Source organism: Gobio gobio (assembly GCF_949357685.1).
Source record: "Gobio gobio genome assembly, chromosome: 9".
Taxonomy (NCBI): domain Eukaryota; kingdom Metazoa; phylum Chordata; class Actinopteri; order Cypriniformes; family Gobionidae; genus Gobio; species Gobio gobio.
Genome location: NC_137115.1, coordinates 49019851 through 49034847, shown reverse-complemented (window position 1 = coordinate 49034847; position 14997 = coordinate 49019851). Strand labels below are relative to the sequence as shown.

The 14997-nt window shown below is 40.0% G+C and overlaps 1 protein-coding gene across 14 annotated transcripts in view; it reads right to left on the bottom strand.

Annotated features, from left to right (window-relative positions):
• The window catches only part of plekha7a (pleckstrin homology domain containing, family A member 7a), a 159947-nt gene that overhangs the window by 57996 nt on the left and 86954 nt on the right, over positions 1-14997 (bottom strand). For 13 of the 14 annotated variants that reach the window (XM_079825010.1, XM_079825015.1, XM_079825014.1 and 10 more), the window contains 2 exons: positions 6692-6806; positions 4488-4617 (listed from right to left, as the gene is read on the bottom strand). In XM_079825010.1, the coding sequence (XP_079681136.1) occupies positions 4488-4528 (41 nt within the window). In that variant the 5' untranslated portion in view covers positions 4529-4617; positions 6692-6806. The remainder of the gene's footprint in view (positions 1-4487; positions 4618-6691; positions 6807-14997) is intronic. The other variant, XM_079825007.1, reaches the window with a different exon arrangement.

Sequence of the window (14997 nt, the reverse complement as noted above, 5' to 3'; positions counted from 1 at the left end):
CCTCTTTAACATAATATACTCTAAACATTCGATTCACTCGCCAGAAATTGTGATCTCACTAGACGCGCATAAAGCTTTCGATCGAATTGAGTATGGACACCTTTTCAAAACTCTAAGCAAATTCGGCTTTGGTCCAGTCTTTGTTTCTTGGATTCGGACGTTGTATGCAGCACCCCAAGCTAGAGTGAGGACTAATAACTTTAATTCGCAATATTTCACTGTTCAGAGAGGGACACGACAGGGTTGTCCATTGTCCCCTCTTCTCTTTGATCTGGTCATTGAGCCACTTGCCGCGGCATTGCGATGTAATAACAATATACGGGGTATCACGTAGGGTTGGGCATCGAGAACCGGTTCCAACTTGGAACCGTTTAAAAAATAACGATGCCATTGGAATCGTTTAGAAATTTTGTTTTCGATTCCGATCATCGGTTCCAAACGCGCAAGTTTTCGGAAGTGCTTGCCGCGCCCGTTTGTTCTGTTGCAGCCATGGAGCACGGTAAGTGGCGCTCAAAAGTGTGGCTTTATTTCACTAAAAAAAAAAAAAACCTGGGTCGGCACAGTGCAACACATGACAAACTTATTTCTTGCACGGGAGGATGCACTACAAATATGTGGTGTAGCTATAAATTAACGAGTGTAGCGTGTTTGAAATGCTGCGCAGGTCTGTCCCTCGGGCAACCCTGCGCTAACCAACGTTATTAACGGGATAGTTCACCCTGAAATGAAAATAAAGCCTTCTTTTACTTACCCTGATGTTGTCCCAGTGCCCTATGTCCTATGACATTTAAAATACTGTTCCTGCACGCGCTCCTTCCTATTATGGCAGTGAATGGCGATCAGCTAAAACATTACAAAAAGTAAACAAATGTATCACGCAACGATACAGGGAGACGCGCGCCATATGGAAAGTGTTCAGTGGGCACACTATAGGTTTTGCGAGAAAGAAACCGTATTATTCAGTCAAAACACTGAGCTCGGCCGTTATTCTGAGCGCGCTCCTCTGTGTAAGTTACACTATGAGCTGTCAGCAGCCGCCGGCGCTCATGCCTACTATAATAACTCGTACTGTTGTCATTGCACCCACGATAAGCACACACACACACACACACACGCGCGCGCGCGCGCACCATTTTGAGAAATCAAGCTCAATAGAAAAAAACGCGAGTCTCGTCTTTTCTATAACGTATATGATAAGAAATAATACTAATAATATAACCTCCTTAAGTGAATATTGTGTACCGGTTGTCATGACAATATTGCACGAGGCAACTGCGGCTTGGAGTGCGCACACACTGGAACACGCGCATTTGAACAACAGCTGGGTGAGTAAAAGATGGCTTTATTTTCATTTCAGGGTGAACTAACATTATCCCACCTCATCATAATCAGGTAAGTGATTGTAGTGTAAACCCCTTGACCAAATTGCGAATTGTGGTGAACAACAACGTTACTGAAATTATTTTTCCCCCTCGTAGATAAATGTAGCTATACGCAAATTGCCCACGCTAGTAGCAGTCCTAATGACTGCTGTTAATGCTATTGTTAAACCGGGACTCGGTGTGGAACTCCATTCACCTTTGCAGCAAAGCAAGTGAAAATGCCAGCGGAGAAAGTCCCAAAACTAAAACTCATTATTGAATCAAAATACAATTTTCCTCTGTGAAATGAGCCTGTGACATGTTGTGACTCCACCCCTCAAAGAATCGGAATCGAGAATCGAAAAGAACCGTAATCGAAACTAAGAATCGGAATCGGAATCAGAATCGTTCAAATCAAAACGATGCCCAACCCTAGTATCACGAGGGGTGGCCTGGTTCATAAAGTGTCATTGTATGCTGATGATTTGCTGATGTTTATATCAGATCCGGAGACTTCAATCCCAGAATGCCTAGACACCATTTCTCAATTTGGTAAATCTTCTGGGTACAAGATTAACCTCACCAAAAGTGTTTTGTTCCCAATTAATGTTCTGGCTCGGAATCGATCCTTTGACTCATACCCATTCAGGACTACAGAGGGCCCCATGACATACCTGGGAGTAAGTGTCACAAGTAGATATAAGGACCTATACCAAAATAACTTCAAATCAACCTTAGGACAGATCAAGGAGAACCTTAATCGTTGGTCTACTCTGCCTCTGTCCCTGGCTGGACGTATTAATTCAATAAAGATGGTAACGTTACCTAAGATCTTGTATTTATTCCAAACAGTCCCAATTTTCATACCAAAATCATTCTTTAAGGAACTTGATGGGCACATCAGTACATTTGTATGGAACAAAACTATACCTCGCGTACGGAAAACAGTTCTCGAGAGACGTAAGGAGAATGCTGGACTAGCTCTACCAAATTTTTTATACTATTATTGGGCTGCAAACATTCACAAATTAGTAATATGGTATGGAGCTTCTATTGGTGGGAATAGTCCGAGTTGGTGTCTAATGGAACAACATTCATGCTCGCCCGTCTCTTTGGCCTCAATGTTGTGTGCTCCACATACGGACAATCCTATTGTAAGAGGCAGCTTACGCATATGGACCCAATTTCGCAAACATTTTGGTCACACACAAGCTTTGGTGTCTATGCCTCTGTCCTCAAACTTTCTTTTTAAGCCATCACTTATAGATACGGCCTTTCTCATTTGGGCTAGAAAAGGCATAAACAGTGTGGGAGATCTTTTTGTAGATGGCACGTTCGTTTCTTTTGACTATTTGGTTAATGAATTAAGTTTACCAAAAACACATTTTTTTAGGTATCTTCAGGTCCGTGATTTTGTCCGTTCCCAGTTTCAGTCATTTCCCTCAAAACCAAATATCGGCCCTCTTGATCATTGTCTGACGGTCAAGCCTCATCTCTCGGGTGGTGTCTCCCAGCTGTATACTGCTATTCAGGCCATGAAATGCCCATCTCTTCTGTCTCTTAAGGTACAGTGGGAGGACGACCTAAATACAGAATTGACGGATGAAATTTGGCAAAGAGCTATACATAAAATATACACATCGTCTATCTGTGTTAGGCACAGGTTGATACAATTCAAAGTATTTAATCGCCTGCACCTCTCTAGGACCAAATTGGCCAAAATATATCCTAATGTGGATCCCAACTGTACGCGTTGTCACCAAGCCCCTGCTTCTTTAGCTCACATGTTCTGGTCATGCCCAAGCATAGGCACATTCTGGTCTGAGATATTTAATACATTCACCTACATTTGTAAAAAGAATATTGATCCAGATCCTATCATTGCAATATTTGGGGTGGTACACAATCAAGTTGGGGTTTCAAGAGGTCAATCTCAATTAATAGCATTCTCTACATTGTTAGCCCGCCGACTAATTCTTACAAATTGGAAATCTCCCTCACCCCCAAAACACTCACGTTGGGTGTGCGAAATTATGTCCTTCCTCCAGCTCGAAAAGTTAAGAACTACAGTCCAAAACTCAGCAGAAAGGTTTCAGAATGTATGGCAGCCTTTCTTGGATTATTATGAAAACGCATTTGATGCTAATTCTTTAGATTAAAAAGTTTAAGTTCTCATCTCCCCTTCTCCTCTCCTTTTATTTATTTCATTATTATTATTATTATTTATTTATTTATTTTATTTTATTTTATTTTTTTTTCTGTGTGCATTCTCAGTACTTGTACGAACTTTAGATGCAAATCTGCAACGAAAGGAGATATGTGAGATAATGTATACAAAATATGAGGTTTGTAGATGGGGATGCCTTGTATGACATAAGAGAATGTAGGTTGGTTTGTTTGTGTTATGTACATTTAAAAACAATAAAAAACACTTTGAAACGAAAGTACATTAGCCAAAGAGGGACATACCCGTAAATCCAAGCTTTGCCTTTCGCGTTTTAACACTCGATGGCACCGTGTCGAATGTGGACGAGGTCGAACTGGAAGCCATATTAATCTGGGACTAAATCGGCCACCGTAGGAGTTAAAACGAAATCGGAATTAAGAGGAAGAGAAACTAATATTCACTGGATGGTCATATACCTTTTAACCGCTAGATGGGGGAAAATATCACACAGTGTAGCTTTAAAAATAGGCAACATTAGTAAAAACAATATAATATACAATATATACAATAATATACAATAATATACAATATAATATATAAATAATATAATAGTAAAAACTTGCTAAAGGTTTTCAAGAGAGTTCCACATGTTATACTTATTTCATATGCAAAGAATATGCAATCACAGCAGTGGGCGTTTACATTGAAGTCTAACAGCAGACACACCCCGTTCAAAACAGAGGGCTGTTACTTTTGATCAACTTAATGCATCCCTGCTGAGTAAAAGTATTAATTTCTTTAAAAAAAAATTAAAAAATAATAATAATTAATGTTACTGAGACAATCTGGCTTTTTATACTAGGAGGAGTTCCTGGTTTTGAGGCCTCTGGGTCTGTAAAGTCTAAAAACCTCTCATGTAAAGTATAATTTGAAAGCAAAAGTTTGGTTAATCAATAAACAAGCTCATTGATCCAATTCTCTTACCTGTTTGTGGAGCCATCCACGTACAACTACAGGAACGCTGGGATTCCTCTTTATGGCATGATCTCGTTTGCCAAAGCTATGGACCCTTCCACTGGACTTGGATCCCTATATCACACACACACACAAACACACATAAACTGAAGATGAGCAGGGGGATTGAAAGCTCATTCATCACCCATTAGTCTAGACCATCTGCCAGGGGTGCACAGCTGATCTTAAACACCATCCGCTGGCATTCTGTGGGCACAGCAACGTAAGCCTACATGCTGCCGCCAATCACACATGCCAATGCATTAATACGCCTAATACATCACCAGTGCGCGCCGTCACTGCCAACGACAAGAGCTACAAGCACTCATACATCTAGAATAATCCAAACACAGGCAGGAGATGACACGGGCAGCGTTCCTGCTGGTGCACTTCTCTACATCTCTTAAATCAAACTATGGCAGTCGGCCGTCACAACACTTCAGATATTTTTGCACATGCATTCGGAGAGGTAAAATAACAATGAGGAATACAAATGTTACCAAAGCCTCCATTATGACGCAATAAGTTAGCATCAAACAGCAGCTCTTTTTATATAGCAAAAGTCGAATTCCTTAGATCAGTGGTTCCTAAACTTTTTGACTCGAAGGGCACCCATTGTCCAACACAATATTTGAAGTACCCCAGTATAATATATATAAATAATACTATATTATATTAAAAGGTGTGACATCACAGATCCCGCAATATGAAAATGAGCCGTTTTTGGAGCTTGATTAAATAAATGCTTTTTTTTAAAGTGTACTTGCAGATAATATAATATAAATTAAATAAAAGGCCACTTAAGTCTATTTAGAGAGAGTAGACACTTAAGTGCTCTTTTTTAAAAGAAATGCACTTTGAAATAATATAAATTTACAGAATTACATTTGAAATCATTGTTTTAATCATCTTTTTTTGTCATGTTTTAAAGTACACTTATATGTTGACTAACATAAAGCACAATTTTAATTAAAGTTGATTTTACATTTAAAGTTAATATATTTTAAATGTAATAAATTGCAACATCATTACAAATGTCTAATTACAAATGTATTTAAATACAAGACATACATGTTTGAGTATAAATGACAAAGTATATTTTATCTTACCATAAATACTAGTCAGTCATTGAGCAGCTAGCCTCACCCTAGAAATCTAGACGCACCCTAGCGCCAGCAAATCTAATTTGCAGCCAGGGCGTCTAGCAACTCTCCGTTGGCATTTGAGCTGGAAAAACCAAACTCTAGTCAGGCCAATCACATCGTGTATAGAGTCGGTGGGCGGGCTTAACATAATGACGGCAGAGTTGCGGCGGTTCTGCATGCTACTTGAAAACAAAGAAGCTGGCGAACAGCGGTTTTTTGAATCTGCTTTTGCCGTGACTCTGGAAGACTTGGAGTTAAGTTTTTCTTTGAGAAAAGAACAAAAAACGGCACTGAAGTCCTTCTCAAGAAAGGAAGATGTGTTCGGAGTTTTGCCGACCGGATACGGCTATAGTTTAATCTATCAACTAGCTCCACTTCACCTTCTTCGTTGCTCTGGTTGGGTGTAGCGCTATCCTATTGCGTGCAGAGGGAATTTGAAAGACAACCATTTATCCCGCCCCTCAGATTGAGCCCTGCCACTGGTGTGTTCCCAGACCCAACATCTTGATGTGGGTCTGGCTTGTCAGGCTTTTGAGCAGTACATTTACCATATTTCAAAGACAATAAAAGAAATTACGAAATTGCATATAAAGCGTTATTCAGCTCATGTGCATCCTATTCCAAACAATGCATCCTATTCCAAACAATGCATCCTTACACAGATATGCACCAAATCACTCACAATCCGAATCCCAATCCGTTTCATCGATGTTCTGTGTCTGCTCAGAGAGGGCAGTCAGGGGCTCTGATCACTCTGTGTTTTTGTCGCCAGCACTTGGGAATTGCCGCCTCAGCCCAGAAGAATAAACACTCTAATTACCACAACAGATGCTAACCAAGCATGGACAATGTTCTGCATCAGGAGTCTTGTCAAGTTAACTTGTTCATCTCGTTTTATACAAAAGGTACAGTCTTCTACTTCTGTCTCTACAAAATACAAGGTCTATTTTCCTACCCTTTGAATAGTTTTGTTTCCGATCCAACAGGATCAGGTTGTGACTGACCTTAGAGCCTGAAGTGGTGTCCACAGTGGAGGAGGTGACAGTAGTGGAGGCCTCGCTAATTGTGCTGGAGGGTCGTGTGGTCGTCTCTGGCTTCCTCTGCATGTGTCCGCCAGTCCTGTAGAGGAGAGCATAATGATGGTTTTCAACAGGTACAGCAGTTTCTTTGAGGAATTAACTACATTCAATACATTTCATTAGTGCTGCACATTTTAAATCGATGTGTTCTGGAGTTTTCAGTATCTCAGAGCCGCTCGGTTTTCAGTAAATGCTGCTTGTGGCAAGCAGGGCGGGGCCGAGAGCCGTGGGAACAGAGCGAGGCTGGTGGCGCGAGTGCTAATGAACCGGTCTCGAGTCTCCAGAAGGATAAAAGGGGGAGTGACAACAGTGCATGACCAGGAGAGGACCAGGCCTGGACTTTATGTTGTGTTTTATTGTGTTTATATGCGGCAGTCATTCACGAGGAGCTGCCGCTTTACTTTCGTTTTGTTTATTGTGTCATTTAACATTACGTTGATCTTTCGCCAGTCCTTCTTCCCTGAGCCTTTAAACCTTGCTACACTGCTCCATTGTAACACATCTGCGCATCAGCTCTGAGTTTTGACCGCAGTAACATGCATTTGAGAACAAAACATGCTCCAACAATTTTCCCAAACTTGGAGTAAAAAGCGCTTGTATACCTATATCACAATATTACTGCATGATAATGGCATGACAATTTCACATCAGTGGAAATGAAATCCTCTGTAATCAGAAGTCTCATAGTGCTAGTATAGGTGAGTGCTAGCATATGATGCGTTTAGCCGGTGGCAAAATATGACATTTGACTGGAACTCTGCATGGTGACATCCATGACAAACAGTGTGTTTCACTGCTCTCAGGGGTTTGACATTAATGTTACACTTCCTAAATTGACAATGGTAAGTTTGCACCAAACTATCATAGATACTACAGTTATTGTTACAACAAATACAACGTATTGTATTGTTGCAACAGTTACTTTTTCTAAAAGTAAAAGTAAAAGTAAAAGTAATTGTCACTAAAAAAAATAGCAGAAGCTCTGAAAACTTTAGAAAAACCCTGGTAAAGGGGTACAGGTAATGGTATATGTTGTAGCGAATTAGCTCAGAGGGGAAATATTAATAATTATTCATAACTCATTATAATTAATTATGAATATTTGAATCGGTTCATGAGATTAACTTGATGTAGCTACATTAACATTACAATCAATCAATCAATCAGTTCATCCTGTGAACACTCAGTATTGATTATTAATTAATTCTAAGAAAAGGGTATTTTTCATTGCCACAGAAAAATAATTTTTCTTCTTTTGCATTCACAGCGCTTAGAGCGCATAACAAGGTTGATCATTTAAGTGACAATTTGTTTGCATGCAGGGAGTCAGAACCAAACATGTATTGTGCACAAATTTTCTTAACTAAATCACGGACATGACTAAACTAACATAAAAGCATACATACACATCACACATACATGGGTAAGATGGAAAGTGACAGAATGAAACTGAAAAACGGGAATGAAGCTATGGAAAAAGAGCCATTAATCATGAAAAGAACCGTCAGTTTGTTATTTTCAAAGACCTCATTTGGAGGATTTTACTGCTTATCCTAACCCTCTGATTAGTTAAAATAGGCAATACTTGCATTGCCGTGGTAGTTGAAGCAGTTTCATAAAGTTCCTGATTTTATGTTTCTGTGAGTCGTTGGTGTTGAAGTTGCAATCGATTTCTTCTGTGTTGACTGAAGATATGATGAACTTGCATGGTTAGTTTCGACTCCGTCATGGTCAAGGAAGTTGCACCGTGTGGCCGTATAGCCGCGTGGTCGGACCGGGTTTCAGTCCCACACACGCACGGCAACCAGGAGAGGCAGGAAGAGTGCTGATGGTTTCTCAGTGCAGTGACGGCTAAGTTGCAATTTCCTTCCGAGTTGGAATGAGGAAATTTCAGTCTGACTCTGTTGGAAGAATCCTCTCTCCTGGGCGGAGAGTGAAGACATAACAGGCTGTGGTTGAGGCCTGCGCCCATCAACCAGGCAGGAGCAGCAGTAGAAAGAGGAAGAGAGCAAGATCTGTGCAGGGGAAAGTTTTACGATCCTTTGTCTCGCGCAGATTGTTTGTATATGTAACTGGATTGGTTGCTGATGAAGGAACTATTAAAGATTCTTGTAATACTAATATGTTGCACAGGAATCGACATATCATTTACACAATCATTCAGATCTTTAAATTACAACTTCGTAGACACCAAACATGCCATATACATGATTTTCGTTAACTATAGTATGCAATTCTGAAACATAAATCCAAGAGATTGAATTAATACATAGACCAACCCCTATAAAAGAAAAATCATGAGATGAATATATGTTTATATATTTCTCAAGTGGTTATATATATATATATAGGCTATATGGGTTTAAGATGGTTTATTTGTCCTTTTCAAAAAGAATTAAGTGGGAGTCACAGCTCTCTGCAAATTCCTTCTAGTCGTAAAACTCATCAGTCTCCATGTGTCCTGTAACCCGAGGCCCGGTGTTAGCTGCACTAGGGACGTTAGTTGTAGTTTTCGGGGATGGTTTCACCAAACTTTGTTGGGAGAGTAAGTTTGCTGGATCATTCATTAAATATAATGAATAAATAATTGTGTCTGATTTGTTTCAGTCGTTACAATGTGACTAGAATTAAATATGAATGACTAACCGTTTAAGCCCTCTGACACTTCCAAAGCAACACTAATGGGGCTTGAATCCTGACTTCAACTTAATAATTAACAAATATTTCATTCAACACAGAAAAGTAGTGATAAAACTTTCAGTTCAAATAAAAATGTATTATCCAATGTTTTTGTGGGCTCTCTATTGAAATCAATTTGGGCTTAAAGGAATAGTTCATCCAATAATACATTTTTTCACCCTCATGTCATTCTAAAACTTTCTTTCTCTTTCTTCTTTGGAACATAAGACATGTCTCAAAAAGTGTTTTTTGTCTATACAATGGAAGAAAAAGGGTAAAAAAACCTGTTAGAAACAACCAACAACTCTTCTTTTGTGTTCCACAGAAAATTATTACAGAATTTACATTTTTGCATGAATTATACCTTTAAGTCTCCCATACAGAACAATATTAGTGTCTAGCTGTCAATGTAGAACACTCCAAATTTGTCCCTTATAAGGTTCTATGGCTGTTAGAAGTCAGCTGACTATGTAGGTAGTAGGAAGTGAAGTGGCTCACTAGGATTTGGAACAGGATTGACAACCATTCTAAAGCAACACTGCTCTGTTCATTACTAATTCACACTAGAAATATAGAGTACCAGTTTTTAATATCACAGGCTCACTTCAAAAAGCTTTTAGTAAATTACAGCTGCTGTGATGTGTCAAGTATAATTCCCCATGATTAGACAGAGAATGAACTTTCCCTTCAGCGCTCACTGACCTGCATGTCAAATGAAATTCCTCAGGCAGGTTATATATTGCTAGGTTATGAACTTATGCAAACTGACAAATACCTTTTAAAACATATTTCTGATAAATACTGCTTGACTGTCAATTTTGATACATTTATTGCATGCTTGCTGACTAAAAGTATTAATTTCTTTCTAAAAACAACAACAACAAAAAACATTGCAGAGCCAAAACTTTTGAACGATAGTGTATATTAAAAGTTGCCAGTCGGCGACAGAATTTTTGATCATTTTCACAAAAGTTTCATGGCCCCCAGAATAATTTGTTGTATGAATATATGAACATGCGAATATATCAAAAGAAAGAACAGAGCCTCTGCTTTTAAACACAACCTGTTTTATTCAGCTTCATGCATTCTTTTTTAGCAACACTTGAATATGGATAAGTTTCATAAAAAAAATAAACATTTTGAGCAAAAAGCTGAGAAAATCACGTTTTTGTCAAAGATTACATCTGGATGGGATTCAGAACGATGATCAAAACACAGATGGAGTCCATCAACACCCCCAAAGCTTCACAGTCCTACAGCTCGACCTGGGTCAACATTTCATTCAGTAACATTAGGCAGTTTTGAATTATATGCTGTCTTATGTTGATGATCACGTATGTGTCACGGTTGGTGTGGGTGAAAAGGAGCGAGGACTCAATTGCAGGAAGAATTAGGGTTTTATTGGTTTGAAATAAAACAAACAAAATTACCCACGAGGGGGAAAACAGAGCATACCACAATCAGGAACATGTAGCATGGATCGGAAAAAAGACAGGGAACAGAAGGCAATGATCCAGCACAGGACTGCAAACACAAGGGCCGAATCCGAAATCGCCCCCTAAACCCTCATTCACTATTCCCAACTTTAGTCCACTAACACAGTTCACTTGAAGGAGTGAATGAAAACGAATGAGTGACGTCAGACAGCCATTGAGCGTACATCAGCTGTGCACTCGTTATTGCGGTGCAATGTGGGATTGAATGAGTGCATTCGAACATGACCACTATGGTTTCGGACACCACTACAAATGGCTGTCCCCTCAAATAGTACCCTATTTGAGGGTATAGGGGGCGATTTCGGATTCAGCCAAGGAGAATAAATAGGGAACAAACAAGGCAGGTGATGAGGGTGGGGCAAATTAATCAATAATAAGGTAACAAGAGGGGTGGGATCCAGACAATAGACATGAGAGCACATAGCACAAGGAACAAGTGACAAACCATGTGCTCACACAAAACATGATAAACACAAGCACATGGCCAGCAAAGAAAAATACCAGCCATGTGCTCACACAAAAACAAGACCAAACCGGTAGTGTCAGAGTTCTGTCTAAACAGCTAAACAGAAGTGACAGATCCCTGACAGTATGAAACATATCCTATCGCATGTTTCTGCTTCTTCTTTACGTCTTTTGATCAGGAGATTCTGTACTCTTTCAGAAGATGCGTAATAGCACCCCCTACCTTATAACAGTGAAAACACGGAAAGCAGGAAAATTCTGTCAATGGCGAGGAAAGAGTTAAATATATCTCCCAGCTATGAAAACTCAGAAGCACAGGCTCCTGGCAAACTAGGACAGAACCGCTGCTTTTTGCTCCTCTTCCGTCAGAGAGGAACCAAAAGTGTTCTCTATTACCCCTTTTCCACCAAGGCAGTGCTGGTGCTGGTTCGGAGCCAGAGCCTAGTTTCAAATCGGTTCTTTCGACACCCAAAGCACCAGCTCTGAACCAGGAAAAGTGGTCCTTAAAGGGTTAGTTCACCCAAAAATGAAAATTCTGTCATTAATTACTTATCCTCATCCAAACTGCTGAATCGACTCACTGATTCATAACGCTTCGAAGCTTCATGATGCCGTGTTTTGACTATATTAGGGATGGGCATTTTTGTCAATTTCTCATTTCGATCATCGATAGGTCTCAAAAACGAGTACTCGAGTAATTGGGGGCGGGGCATGTGCAGGGGGCGGGGCATGTCCGTCATTGAAATTGAAATAATGAAAATACTGTTATGAAACAAATACAACAAATACGGTTGTTGACAAATACAAACGTGACATGAAAACGGGTATATGAAAACATGAACATATAAAACAAAAAATAACTGCTAGATTATGATGCATAAATGTCTTTGAAAAAGAAACATCTTTATAAAATGACCGTCTCAAATAACCAAGTCAGTAATATCGAGCATTGCCTTTGAGCTGAAACTGTGAAATAACACCACCCTGCAGAGCTTGCTAGCTGGTTAATAAACTCAACCAAACGCACCCTATATCAATATTAATATGAAGATTATTATGAACCTATTACGACATAAATCAACACAAAAGGACGTGAATGCGCACGTGAACTTCAGCGTGCTAGATTTTACAGGCGAAGGGTTTGAAACGGAACATTTTGAATGCGCTCTTCCCTTAAAGGTCCCATGGCATGAAATTTTCATTTTATGAGGTATTTCAACATTAATATGAGTTCCCCTAGCCTGAATATTGTCCCCAAGTGGATAGAAATGTTGATCTGTGTAAAACCGAGTTCTGGTTGTCTTTCTCTGCCTTTGAGAAAATGACAGGCCAGACTAGCCAATCCTGAAGTCTCCTGGTTTGACGTCCAAGCAGGAACAGTTACCTCCCTTTCCTCCGCCCAGAGAATCTGGCACGCCCAAGCAAACGCTCGAGAGATCATGGGTTGTGAACGAGTGAACGCTGGCAGTTTCTCAGTGTTTGGATGTACAAATGAAAACAGAAGTCTTTTTTCAGTTCCTTCTGATCTGTGATCAGTGATTTCTTATGTGTAGCTAATTATTTATTATTCGTGCACACACTGCGGCTTCTCTCTCTCCCGACAGAACGGTGTTTTCGTGTTTTCTATCTTGTGAGTCAGTGTTTTTGTACGTCCTCGTCGCGTCTATCTGTTCTTAAATGTGCATACAGTCGGGAGTTTCTGCTCAAAATTGGCAGAGCCACATCTTTAGAGATAAACCTCACGCACGCCGAAGCTCGGCCTTCAACATCCCCGACCCCCAGTACTGCATCTGGCCCACAGCAGAGGCACCAAACGCGGCGTGAGATTAAGCAGAAGGGGGGTAAGCGTGAGGGTATCCGGCTAGGCTAGCCAGCTTTCCCCACAATAAACTGGATTACATTCGATTACTGCTGTTGTGTCTTTTTTTGCGCTGTGTAAGTTACTCACTGAGGCTCTTCATATGATTGGAACATATCTAGAAATAATTCTTTAATCAAACTTACTAACTCGTTCATCTCGCTGTAATGGTACATTGCATGTGTTACAAAGTTGGTAATAATGATGAAGACGGAGTCGGTGTGACTGGGACTCGTGTTTATTCAGAACTCTCAGATACAAACACAATAAACTCGCGCTGACAGACAGCGCTCTCACAACTCAGTAGTTACTATAAATAACTTTGTTAGCAATCGCTCCGTCTCCGTGATGTCCGGTTCGCGAACGAATCATTCTTTTGAATCGGTTCTTTTTAGTGAACCGAACCAGTTCACCAAATCGGACTGAATCGTTCTAAACGGTTCACGTCTCGAGTCAGCGCTGATCCATAATTTACTAAAGTTACTAACTTTCTGACATGAGTGACAGTCCCTCCGACTAGAAATAAACTAATAACCTGAAGTATATTCTAGTAACTACAACAGTTCACCCTGAACTGAGACATGCTGAGAGAACTGATGAGAAGTGAACTCAGGTCCATCCGTCTCTCTGGCAGCAGCTCGTGCGTCGTAGACCTCGTTAAACCACGCCCCCTCCGCTCATATCAAATGCAAAGATGTCAGCCAATCACAACAGTGGGCGTTTTTACTGAAGTCTCACAGCAGACACGCCTCTTGAAACAGGGCCTTCAGCCACAGGGCAAACAGCAGAATAGACAAAATGCCTTTTATTTCTAAATTATGACATTTTATGATGTAAAAATCATACTAACAATATAAGTACACCTCAGGAAACACTATAAAATAATAGAAAAATGCCATGCCATGGGACCTTTAACAACGCTGATACACGGACAACGAATTCACACAGAAACAACATTTTATTAAAATCCTGTTCTCATTATAATTCTATGACAGATTGACTCTGCACATCATGCACTTCATTGTATTATTCATGAAGCGTTTACAGACATCACTGCGCGTTTTCGAACTCATAGCGAAAAACCAACTTTAAATAAACTAGGTCTACTGTTAAAAAATACGAGAACAGTATAGCAGTGCTGCATTTCTAATATCAATGATTCTGAGAAAGAAATAGCCTATCTGAAAAGAATATGACCGTCTCTAAACCATCATGTCGAGCATGAAATATGCGTTTGAGCTGAAACTGAAGAGAATGAACAACAGCCGATATAACGGCAGCGCTTTTCTAAATTATTAAGCTCAACCAAACGCTTCTTATATTAGATTAATCAGATAGACAACATAAAAGTAATCTTACAACGTGCATCTGCAGATAAGGACGCGAATGCGCACATGAACTTCACGCGCTAGTCTGAGTGTTCTCGCTAGTTTCTCTGTGGATCAGCTGATACACGGGGAACTAAGCACAGATCATATACAGCATTCTATTTCCATCGTGTTTTCATTATAATGCTATGTAGGCTATGACAGATTGGCGCTGCACATCTTGCACTAACCATTCAATGATCACAGTGATTCCAGACATCACTGCAGTGCACGCCTTTATTTCGCCGTGGTCTGGAGGCGTGCTGTAAAACGCTAACCAATCAGACCTCCGCAAAACGATGCAATAACCAATAAAAAAAGAGACAAATATATTTTTTCAGGGCGATCATCGTTCTCATGATCGAT